Here is a 12018-nt window from a genome sequence, read left to right on the forward strand (position 1 = left end):
TGCCAGATTGTAGGTCTATGCAACTGAACAGCCCCAGGCTTCCACAAAGAACTCTGGCTCGCACACATCCCGTGAGCTGGTGGGCAATGCACAAGTGTCATGGAAGGTCCCAGGACCGCTCCTCTCTGAAACTAGCCTACAAACAAACTCCTATTGTTCGACACTGCTTATTCCGTTTCTCACGTGGTTCGCGTATTGTCCGTGCTCCGTACAACCTGTCCTGTCAGCCTCCGCTTCTTTTTCCCAATGAATGCCTTGAATGCCTTCCGATGGAGTGACAACGAATGCTTGTTTTGAGTACCTGCAGTGACGGCGGAGACGCATAACCAACCTAAAACCACTTTCCAGCTTTGAAACGAACTTTCACAAGCTGTAGCCTCAGGCTTGCAAAGTTCTTCTGTGCTTCCTGCACAAATTTCCTGTTCTGCAGTCATCCGGAGCGCTTTACAAGACGTCTTGGCCAAAACTTCAGACAGGCTTTGCCATGCAGCTGCCAATTGCAAGGAAACAGCTGCGACTGGCTCACTATGAAAGGGTAACAAGTGGGTGTTGCGTGGCAAGCCAATGGCAGTGAACACGCACCTCGAGAAGATGGCCTTGAGGCTCGGAACGGCTTCGCGGACACAGATGGGTGGAGGCGGCCAGGCGATGCTCTTGCCGTAGTCCTTGGTCTGGTGCACATTCCTGGGAAGGAAAAGAGGTGTAGGCAAGATTTCACAAATGTGGGAAAATAGAATTTCGGGCACTGAGGCTTGCACCTGGAATGCAGGGCACGCCACAGTGAAGGCTAGGCAATATTTGACGAGGTTTCAGCAGACAGCAGGCGTGATGTCAAGTTACTGCGATCGTCTACGGCATCGGCAACCATGCTGAGATAAACATTCCCGCTGCATTTTTTATTCAAAGTGACGAAAAAGTAAAGTCTCGAGAAGAAAAGGGGGGGGAGGGTTTATTACGCGAGGAGGTTCATTACGTGAGTAAATACGGTGTGTGCGTGTTGCCAACAAAGGTGCCTTGTGCAAGTTTTTTCTCCCACCCTCTGCTAAGATATTGTGCCAAGATCTCTTCAACTAGTCAGGCAATAGAGTTTTAGCTGACCGCTTTTGACGGTCTGCTCTGCTCCCGGCGGCCCGCTCAGCACAAATGGAGCGTCAGCAGAAGAAAGGCTTTTAGCTAAGCTATAACCATATGTCCCTCGATAAGGAAGCATTCACGACACTGGTTGTGCACCCAACGCTTGCAAACCAAAACTTCATCTAAAAGAAAATACAAGAATCGGTATTTTGGTCACTCAAAGTAAAATACCATGTTTGCTGCCTTCTTTCACCTTTATGTAATGTAGTCCCTGACACGATATAATGGTCTTAAAAAATTTGAAAGAAGCCATTCAACTTTTGAATAGCCATGACAAGGCTGTCTTTCTGGGAGCTGCGTAGAAGTAGGCTCGCGCTTCGGTCAACCTTTTTGCACTTCCGTTCTAAACGTCGTTGAGATGTGCGACATCTTCCGGAGCTCATGTGTCAATTGAAAAAGCGGAGTTCGCAGTAGCGCGCTCGCCTTGCTGGGGGCAGCCAGGTTGACATTCCGCGCAGTAGCGTATGCTGCCACAATGGTCCACTCAGAAGGCCCGGCGAGCAGAGCACAGCCCCGCACCAGCAACGCCACTTGTGCCGGAGCACGCCACGCATGTGCAATGCCGCTCCCGCTTGCTATCGGAGCGGAGCGGACCGTCAGAAATGGTCAGCTAACACTCTGCGACAGGGGAAGTCCCCCAGTCCTCTTCTGACAAGTCGAGTTATGCATGTTCTAGATCTGACAGGAGCTCCATGAAGTAGAAGCAAAAGTGAAAACTTTCACTGCGGTTCCTCCCCGCAACCCGTGCAGCACTAGGTGCTCACCTGAAGGCTGTCTTCAGGTCAGAGATGTATTTGCGGGCACAGTACTTGCGGTAGTGTGCCAAGATGGCGATGGCTGCACGAGTCTTGCGGTAGCGCATGCGTGCGATGGCGCCGCGCCACATCTGCAAACCATTCACACCAAAGGAAAGTGTTGGTAGCGCAGCACTTCCTGCCTCCCATATTTTTTCTCTGCACTCACCACCAACGATATAAGCAAAATATGCAGCTGCACTGTCTCTAAATAGGTAGTAACAGCTGTAAAAAAATGTCTATAAACACAGCCCAGAAATGCCGTTTCGCTTCACTGCAAAGCCCATTCTGAGACACACTGCAGCCGTCAATGCATTGTAGCAAGGGGTCTCGGTTCTTGTTCTTTCCAATGGAATTTTTTCTACATGCTCCGTATACTTATTTTTGCTCATTCTTTTTTGCAAAATAAATTTTTGTCACCGCCATAATATTGAAGTTGTTGCACAAGACAGGAAGCATTCTTTTCCTCCATGAATAGGTTATGGGAATGAATAGTGTAGTGAAGTGATCGACCAAGATTTTTTACAGTGCAACCGCAGATAGTTGAGCGCAGCGTCTAGGACGTTTGGCGTTGAATGACCCATACACGAATGTACGAATTTACTGCTTGATTTAAGGTAAAAACTAAGGCCAGATATTTTCTATAATCAGCGGGTCATTGCAGGGTTGCCCGCAAGCAACTCATTTGTGTCATGAGCACAAAACCAAATTTTGAAGAAAAACTTTGAGATATGTTCCACTACTGTGAAAATTGAAGACCAGCAAAGCTTAATCGGTGGATAACTATATTGAGTTATGTATGGTGACTTACCTCATCGATCGAAAAAATGCACATACACAACTTCCTCAGAACTAATTTGAAATGAATTGTCTAATAATTTATGAGATAGTTTTGATAAAACTAGCAGCTGTTTCCTGTAGCCATGCTTCCTCCGTAGATGGCCATGCAGTGACAACAGATGGTAATTCTGTAACGCTTACAACTTTACTGTGAACTAACTAAGCACGACAAGGAAATGAAACTCGATGTAGTGGTGGAGTTGTCTCAGCAGCCAATTTCAGTATGTTTCTTAAAGCCAAGCTTTTTACCTCTACCAGCGAATGGTTTCGTCGTGTGCGCCACAAGACACTCCGAACCAGGCTAAATAAAGCTACTGGCGCCACCAGTGATCGGCCCCGGGCCAGAAGAAAAGCGCAGCGAGAGTCCGTCGTCTTAGTGACTAAGCTACACAAACACACGTGGAGATGGGGGAGACAGACAGTGGTTTTGGTTCAGCAGCTGGGGAGGAGGAGGGCGCTTTTTGGCACTAATCCCTAGTACCACCTGGCAGAGTCTCTGGTTTCACTCTTTGGAGAGTCACAAGTGTGAATTCAAGTGATGTCGCATGGCCAATTGTTGTGGGTGTCGTTTACAGCTTTGCTTTCCAACTACCTCCACAGCGTGGAATGGAGCCAAATTTTTTTTAGAATGTGAGCTACAGAGCATTTAAAACTAGCTTTGGAGTGGGCGCATGGTATTCTTTGCTGATGTGACCCAACAACAGACGCACACAATTTTGGTCAGAACCTAGCGCAAGACAGTTTCGCTGTAGAACTGTGAGGGCAGTCAGTGGGGTTCACGTGACAGTAATGTGCCAGTTTCGCCCCTTCCGCGCAGTGTGTGTCCCCCTTGCAGTGGCCGTACCTTCTGCAGGAAGATGACGATGCGCGGGATGATGGCCAGCCGCTCGTTCTCCAGGCGCGACAGGGTCTGGGGTGACCGGATGAAGATCTTGGTGTGGCCGTACTTGACGTCGTCCGCAAAGCCCATCCGGTCAATGATCACCTGGCAGCCCTCCCGGTCCGAGCCCTTCCGGAAGTTGGGCCACGTGAACTCCGTGATCATCTTGTACCTGCATGGCCATCAGGGAGGATGCCAGTTTAAGACTGTTCAGCTGACCTAAAACGTAATTTATTTGTGTACTTTTTTTTTTACATGCTCTGTATTCTCCTACGAATGTAGCCCCTCCACTCTTATAACGCTTTTTATAAGGTCTGAGAATCAAATAATGAAATAAATAAACCTTCCTCAACGGGATATCCCTTCATAATTCCATAGTTTTCATAATTCCAAACGCTTTTGTACAGCTTTATAAACAGACATTAAACCTTGTGTTTTGTCCCAATTTTCTGTTCTGTGCAAAGGGCTTGCTTTTGGTGGTTGGCAAACACAAACTTGTGTTTGCTGCCCTTTAGGTGATCACAGATGACGATCACATCCTTACACGACGGAGCTACTCAAGGGAAATATACTGCATTTTCTCACATATAATACACACCAAAAATTGAAAAGTGTGTTCGGAGGTCACGGCAATGCGTGGCATGTGCAAAGCAGGGTCCACATCCCTATCACCACTAACGTTTGTTAAGCCAATAAGAAGACGGCACAAGTCATAGTAAGATTCAAATCCATAATCTGTTTTAAGTCGAACACTCCACCTTTCACACGCTTTGCACACTTGAAACGTTGTTGGGCCTTGAGTCATTTCTCGAAGCCCCATTTTCACAGTTGGCCAGCTTTGCTTAACATCATCATCATTGTCCTAATCATCTATTATTCTATTAAGGGCTTCTTGCAGGGTATTACGTCATGGGTGGCAAAACAATAATAGAAGCATCAGAAGACAAAAAGGAGCAGCAACTGACTAAAAACACGTAGACAAAAAAACAGAAAAAAAAAACAGGCTGTTGCCCGATTATTTGAGAATGTGGGCAGTTAGTAACTCTCAGAATTTTGGATGTTTTCGCTCTGCTATTACAACAGAATAATACAAACAAGTGCGCCATGGCCAAATCTTGAAAGCAACCGAGCAACTCAAGACTGCATTTTCTGCTGAAAACAAACCAGCATCAAAGTTGCAGTGAGAAAGCCCATTGCTGAGTCCTGAATTCATAACAGGCAAAACAAAAAAAAAAACAGAACAGTCTCTTAAAGGGACCCTGCAACACTCTTTGAGCAGTGCAAGTAAACCTGCGCAACGTTTAGATTACACTGCCAGGAATACCTGAGCCAAATATTACACGTGCACGTGAAGCGGTGAGCGCGCAAATCGATGTGAAAGACGCGGAAAAACAAACCGCTCTCTCTTCAGTTGTCCTCATTATGCATGGCCTGAGGGACGTCACATAGGCCATGGCTGCCCGATCGGCTGTCACTGGTCAACTTCGCGGGTAGATTCTCCCATTTCCGTCATCGTCATCGCTGTGTACGAACCTCTTCTATGCCTGAACCTGTAGGCACAGTTTTGCCGTTTCTTTGATGTTTTGAGTGCGCGCGGAGTTTGAGTGATGAGCTCAATACTTCCCTTTCAACGGGACCACTCGACTACGAACGTTTATTGCTTCAAAAACGCCTTGCAAGCCCGAGCGCGCACTTGCGAGCAGGCACCCATGCCTGCTTTTTGTGGCACCAGACCGGAAATAGGCCCCTCCGCGTTGCGGAGAAAAGGAGAAAACTACCCGGCATGTGATATATCGAAGGCCGCAGAAGAGAACGCCGCGAGCCGCCCCCCTCTTCGGGAGAGAGCGCGCAGCTTTAGTCGCGTTGCCCGCGGTCGAGTTGAGAGGGAACGATTATGCGCGATTTCTCATCGCGCGTAGTTTCGTTAATTGTGAACGGATTTTCATAATTCTTGCGGGAGGAGATTTCTGGGACAATAGACTTTATCCCAAAATACATTACTAGTAGTCGATGGCAAGTGTTGCAGGGTCCCTTTAAAAAGCAGTGAAAGGATGCAAGAACATTTCATGACCCAAAGACTGGTGCATAAAAATTCCAGCCTTGAAGACCAGAGCATGTCCTGAACATTAAAAAAAGGAAAACGGTGTGCTCGTAAAGAGTTCTTCCCACGATAGCCACAGCAGAAGGAGAAGGAGGAGGAGGAGGAGGAGGAGACCAACCGCCGCAGGAAGCGGGTGTAGTCCTGCCGGTAGGCGAACCCCGCCCGTCGCACGCGCACGTTCTCCAGCAGGCCCAGGTAGTTGACCTGGTGTCGCACCCGCTTCTCGTCAAACAGGATCGGGGACTTGTGCTCGTTGGGCTTGATGCACCGCACGTAGAACGGCTCCTGTGGGAATGGAGGAAAACAGAGGGACATTCGTGGGCATGTGCGGAGACAGGGGCCACAAAGACAAAGTGCAAGTCTGGTCCAGCCAAAAGACTGCCCCGTCCCCACAACACCGATACAAATTTCATCACAAACTTCACACAAAAAAAATCGACCGCGTATCTGCTCCTTTCGTTGCAAATGTCGACGAAAGACGATTGTCAACATTTGCCAAGTAAATGCATCCCTTCTCTTTCCCGCTCACCTCTCATGCTGTTTCTCTTCCTTCACGCTCCTCCCAAGGTAAACACACTAGAGGTTTGCTCAAGCCAATTTAAATTTACCGCATTCCACTGCTCCAAGTCGGGTGCCTTGAGGCCAGCGTTGCCGTACGGTGGCGACACGCGTGACTTGAGGCGCCCTACTTCAACATTGATAGAACCACATTGCCCTACTCCACATGCATTCCAAGCAGAACGTGGAACCGATCTAGTAGAACCTTCCGTAACTGTTGAAGTTTGATTTCTTAAAATGCCGCCAGAAGCTATAGTGGTCCAGGCGACAGCAGGCGACGGAGTGAATTGTTTCTTTTCTGCAGTGGATGTAGAATTTGGCAGAAATCAAGCATACATGAATTTGTTATAAAGGAACAGTGCAAATATCACTGATGTATTGATTTTCTGCCTCATATTTGCGTGATGTATTGTTATTGTTCAACTATGTTGACAAGTATGAACATTGCCACTGGACTGATGTTTAGATCTGGCTGTGGGTATATAAGACTATTGCGTAGCTTATGCTTCACTTTGGCCGGGTGGCTGAAGCAAGTCACAGACAGACATACAGACAGACCAAAGTTTCTGCATTTAACTAGCTCAGGAAAGACTATCGTCTTTAATAATAGAGATACGGAGGAAAAGATTACAAGCAGTGGCGACACCCCAGCCTCTTTAGGGCCATTTCTCTATGAGGTCACAGAATCTTGTGTGAGCGATTGGCGGTCGCCGACCTAAGACACCACTAAGGAAACATGACAGAAATTGTAGTGGGAATTGTAGTTCCATTTGATCGTATCCCTTGCATGCTAACAAGCAGTGAATGCACTGATAGCTATGTTCTTAGTGCTGGCCCAAAAGACGTCACTCCTGGCAATAAGACATCACTGCAGCATGAAATTTGAAAGTTTTGCAATACTATGTCTTGCATTTCTTAAGTTAAGAAATGTCTTTTGTGGCTGGCATGAAGCTGAGTAAGCTACCAAGAGTGATTTCTTTCAAATAAAACAAAGTTATACTTTCTCTTCATGGCTCCTTTAAAATTCCCAAGCCACATTCAAATCTGAGAGGAAAGAAATAAGAAATGAAGGACGTGAAGTTAATTTTAATTCGATGCGTAATAAGGAAATAATATTCATTTTGGTTTGCGCTGCCCAAACCTTTTGTTGCTGGCAACTGACAAAAAAAGTAATCTAAAGCTTGTGCCAAAAATCAAAAACAGCTATCACTGTTTCTATTCCCATAGTGCATGTCCAAGCTTCCAATTCCATACCTTCCAGGTTTGCTGGGATGGCATTAGGGAGATCTGAGGGGGGTTGTAGCCACAACAGAATGGGGAACCTTACAGACTTTTTTATTTGCTTACAACATAGCAGGAAATGAACTGTTTTTTTGTCCAAACTACAAACAAGCTACACCACTTAAGTGTTCGATGTGGCTGCCGCCGCCCCTTTCAGAAAGTCCTGGAAATAGTACTGCAAGCGCAATACAAAACAGCAGGAACTGAACTGTTTTGTTATTTAGTCTAAACTAACAACAAGCTAGATCACTGGAGACTTGCTAAATCTTCAGAACTGCCGTCCAGAATTGGCCGTGCTCGTGCGTAAATAAAAGCGGCGGTGGCGCTGCGCTTCTATCAACAGTAAACTAACAATGGGACATGGCCGAGTACGCTTTTTAAGCACTTCACGGATAACGATGCCGATTGGTTTCGGGTTCAGGTATACCTCCGGCGCATTGTGGCCGGGCTGGGAAAAAGATTTGGCCAAAGACGAGTGCGTTTTCGGGAGATTTTTGTTTCAGTCGTACAATCGTACAAAACCATGAAAATTCGGGAGTCTCCCGGAAAATTCGGGAAACCTGGCAGGTATGCAATTCACACAATTACAGTGGCTGCCTAACAAAAGATGCAACAACAGGGAGGCCGCCAGTGTTTCAAAAATCCCGGAGAAAGAACGGATGTTACGCTCCACCCACCTTAGAGGCAAGGTTCTGCACCAACGCAACCATGGAATTCTTGAAGAGGGTGCCCGCTGTCAGGGGGCGCTTGGTCACCTGGAAAAAGAAAAGTGCAGAGATCAGAAGTGGGTCAACCAGCACGGTTAGTAGCCCTTAGCAGGCTGTACAGCCATCGACAAATGAAACGAGAAAACGAAAATATGAGCCAGAATTGCCACGCTAAAGTGATTTCCCACGCAAAATCGAAAAATACTGTTCTTGGAGGTGCACGCTATTGGTATACAGTTAAACCTCGATGTAGCGAGAAACCCTCGATGTAACGAACCACGGAATTTTCTTTAACTTCAAGTGTATGTACACCATGCATTTTCACCCTCTGAGTAACAAAGTCCCGTTTGCCGGAATTTCAATGTAGCGAAGTTTCACGGAGAGCTAGGCACGAAATTTAAGTTCTAGAGGTAGATTTTGGGAGACGCAAGTGGCGAAATGGCGACATAGGCTTCCCAATGCTGTGGATGCAGCGAGCCCCTTGCCAAACAAACTGCGTGGCGGGCATACACGGCTGGCGCACTGTTTCTGTTTCTGTCTGAGCTTAATGGTCTGCGTGGGCATCAGCGTGAACCGCATGGGGCGTTTTCGCCCCGGAAAACGCAAAACATGCCCCGCGAGCTACAGGCGCGCTGACGCTGCCGTGGACTCCACCCGTGCAATGTGACTGCTTCTAATCGCTTGCTGAAACGCAACTCGAGGGGCAAACGAGAGGGGTACGCAAGAAAAAGAGCGAATAATGTGGGTGAAATTTTCACTGTAAAACATCATACACGCCGCTTACGAAAGCGCCTATAAAATATCCTCCGCGGTGGTAAGCCTAATCACCTCTGGCGGGGCCGTCGCCGCAAGCCACTGCTTTGCCTTCGTTCGAGTTCACTCATGCTTGTTGGGTTTCATCGTTCCAGCAAGCATTTGTGAATCTTTATGAGACTTGCGTGCGCATTTTTTTTTTTTTTTCACACTGCGTCTGCGATTGCGTGCCGGTGGCGGCTTCTGCCTCAGCCTGCTTCAGTGCCTCAGCCACGAAGTGACTCGGGCTGCACGCGGCATTGGGAGGAGCCTGACCAGTTGCGCCAATGGGGAGGCGCACACCCTATGGCGGAAGCTTTGAAGCGCTCGGGGATGCTGGCTGGCCCCACCAGAGACGATTAGGCTTAACGCCGCGGAGGATATTTGATGGGCGCTTTCATAAGCGGCACGTATGACGCTTAACAGAGAGAATTTCGCCCACGTTATCCGCTTTTTTTTCATGCATGCCTCTCTCGCTTGCCCCTCAAGTTGTATTTCAGCGAGCGATTAGAAGCGGTCACTGGAGCTACCCACATCGCGCGGGTGGTCTCCACGGCTGCATCGCGCACCTGTGGCTTGCGGGGTGCGTTTCTTGCGGGGAAAAAACGCTCCATGCGGTTTACGCTGATGCCCGCATAGACGATTAAGCTCCGATAGGAACAGAAACAATGCGCCAGCCGTGTATGCGCGCCACGTTTTCTTTTGCAGAAAATGCTTCACGGGATGAAGACTTCATTAAAACTGCGAATTTCAATGTAGCGAAATTTCAATGCAACGAAGTAAATTACGAATTTTACAGACTTGGTTACATCGAGGTTTAACTGTATTTGGAAAGCCGCATTCCCAACTTTGTTACTGTAATTAAGTTACGTGTCATTTTGACTTGCATGGAGAGAAATTACGCTATTTTTGTGCTATGGTTCATATTTTCAAATTCGCATTTTATTTGTCTATAACTGTACATCTGCAGGGCTCAGTCAGTTGTTGTCAAATTTCAACAAGCTTGTTGCCACAGGCAACAGGTTACAATCCGGAATCAATCAGTTCCAACTGGACTTTGACTTGGACCGACTGGACCCATCTACTCCAATGCTATATAAGTATCAGAGTCGATGGGTACAATCAGTCAAATTCAAGGCCCATTTGTAGCCAATCGATTCCCATTTGGTCCATCTGAAATTCTTCGGAAACAATGGTCTTTTTTTGACATTTGTCAGTTGATGCAAATATTATAAGGAGTACAAATTTACATTGTCCCTCAGAATACTTTCATCAAGCCTCATTAAATTGATTGACTGTAGGTGGAAGTCAACATGAATTAACTATCTCGATGCAATGGACAGCCTGGTTTTAGCTTGGATACAAAAGCTTCCACCGGGTCTCTGATTAAAAGCAACCAGCTAGACAAACAGCACGCGGCATTAAAGAAAACTGAGCACTTCACATTACCTGCTTCACGTTCTGCGCTCCCTCAGGCCACATTGACTTGATGAGGGGGTCAGAGCTGGAAAAAAAAAAATTGTGGTTTTTTTGATGGAGGCAAAAAGCAAGGGAAAATGTCAGTGTGTGGAGATTTTGGCACACGTTAAAGATCTTCAAGGAGCCAAAATTCATCCAAAGCCCCCCTCCCTTCTCCTCCTCCTCCTCCTGTTCCCCCCCACTGCAATATGCCCAAGTGAACCTCCAGCCCGTTAAACCCCAAAAATTTCTATTTCAATTTGAATTTGATCCCACCGAATCCCTCATCAGTTAACCACCCACCTGTTGTAGAGGAGGCGCTTGAAGTCCTGGAACAGGGTGTCCTTGTTCTTGTCGAGAAAGCCCTCGATGGAGTAGGTCACCTGTCCCGCATAGTGCAGGATCCGGAAGTGCTTCTGGTGCTCCAGGGACTTGTCCGTTGGAGAAAGCTGTCCAGGGTAAAACATTCAGTTTAGCAGTATTCCGGCTCACTGCGGTTGCTCACGTGCCATTCCGTTAAAAGGGTCACACAGGTCCCATCACAGGACACGTAAAAATTAAAGCAAACTTGAAGAAATAAAAGCTGTGACACAGCTCACACGCAGCAGGCCCCGATGCATTAGGGATCATTTGCCATGCGTCCAAAGTTCTGCTCACTTTCCTCAGAAATACAGGACTGTACCAGTGCCTAGAAATCATCATCATCATCCTATCTATGCCCACTGCAGGGCAAATGCCGCTCCATAGATCTCCAATTATCCCAGTCCTGTGCTAACTGCGACCAATTTAAAGCAAACTTGAAGAAATAAAAGCTGTGACACAGTTCATACGTAGCAGGCCCCGATGCATTAGGGATCATTTGCCATGCGTTCAAAGTTCTGCTCACTTTCCTCAGAAATACAGGACTGTACCAGTGCCTAGAAATCATCATCTTCATCCTATCTATGCCCACTGCAGGGCAAATGCCGCTCCATAGATCTCCAATTATCCCAGTCCTGTGCTAACTGCGACCAATTTATCCCCGCAAACTTCCTGATCTCATCTGCCCATCTAACTTTCTGCCGCCCCCTGCAACGCTTGCCTTCTCTAGGGATCCACTCTGTTACTCTAAACGACCAATGGTTATCTTGCCTTCGCATTACATGCCCTGCCCACGCCCATTTCTCCTTCATTTCTACTAACATGCTGCCCATATTAGTAGACATATTAGTGTATAGAAATAGCTCTATGCAAGCATGCGGATCATCATCATATATTTCATTATCATCAGTTTTATTCATCTGGCATAGCAAAACAGGTATCATTGCCAGGCTAACCTCGTCAGTTTCATTAAAGACCGTTCTTTAGCTCTTGCTATAAAGCAGCAGGCATTAGCACGACAGCAAGCAGGGATATTAGGCACTTATATGCAATAAGTGCGACGAAATTCCCACAGCCCTCCCAAAATGCGAAAGCAAACGTAGCCAGGTTTGG

The 12018-nt window shown here is 47.1% G+C and overlaps 1 protein-coding gene across 1 annotated transcript in view; it reads right to left on the bottom strand.

The window, feature by feature from the left end:
- The window catches only part of LOC144172446 (unconventional myosin-Id-like), a 109251-nt gene that overhangs the window by 15255 nt on the left and 81978 nt on the right, over positions 1–12018 (bottom strand). The window contains exons 11-17 of the mRNA XM_077701146.1: positions 10849–10994; positions 10537–10591; positions 8266–8343; positions 5868–6034; positions 3613–3820; positions 1899–2020; positions 583–684 (exon numbers count right to left, since the gene is read on the bottom strand). Of these exons, the coding sequence (XP_077557272.1) occupies positions 583–684; positions 1899–2020; positions 3613–3820; positions 5868–6034; positions 8266–8343; positions 10537–10591; positions 10849–10994 (878 nt within the window). The remainder of the gene's footprint in view (positions 1–582; positions 685–1898; positions 2021–3612; positions 3821–5867; positions 6035–8265; positions 8344–10536; positions 10592–10848; positions 10995–12018) is intronic.

This window comes from Haemaphysalis longicornis, unplaced genomic scaffold (assembly GCF_048455015.1).
Source record: "Haemaphysalis longicornis isolate Haplotype H1 unplaced genomic scaffold, Haemaphysalis longicornis Haplotype H1 scaffold_207, whole genome shotgun sequence".
NCBI lineage: Eukaryota > Metazoa > Arthropoda > Arachnida > Ixodida > Ixodidae > Haemaphysalis > Haemaphysalis longicornis.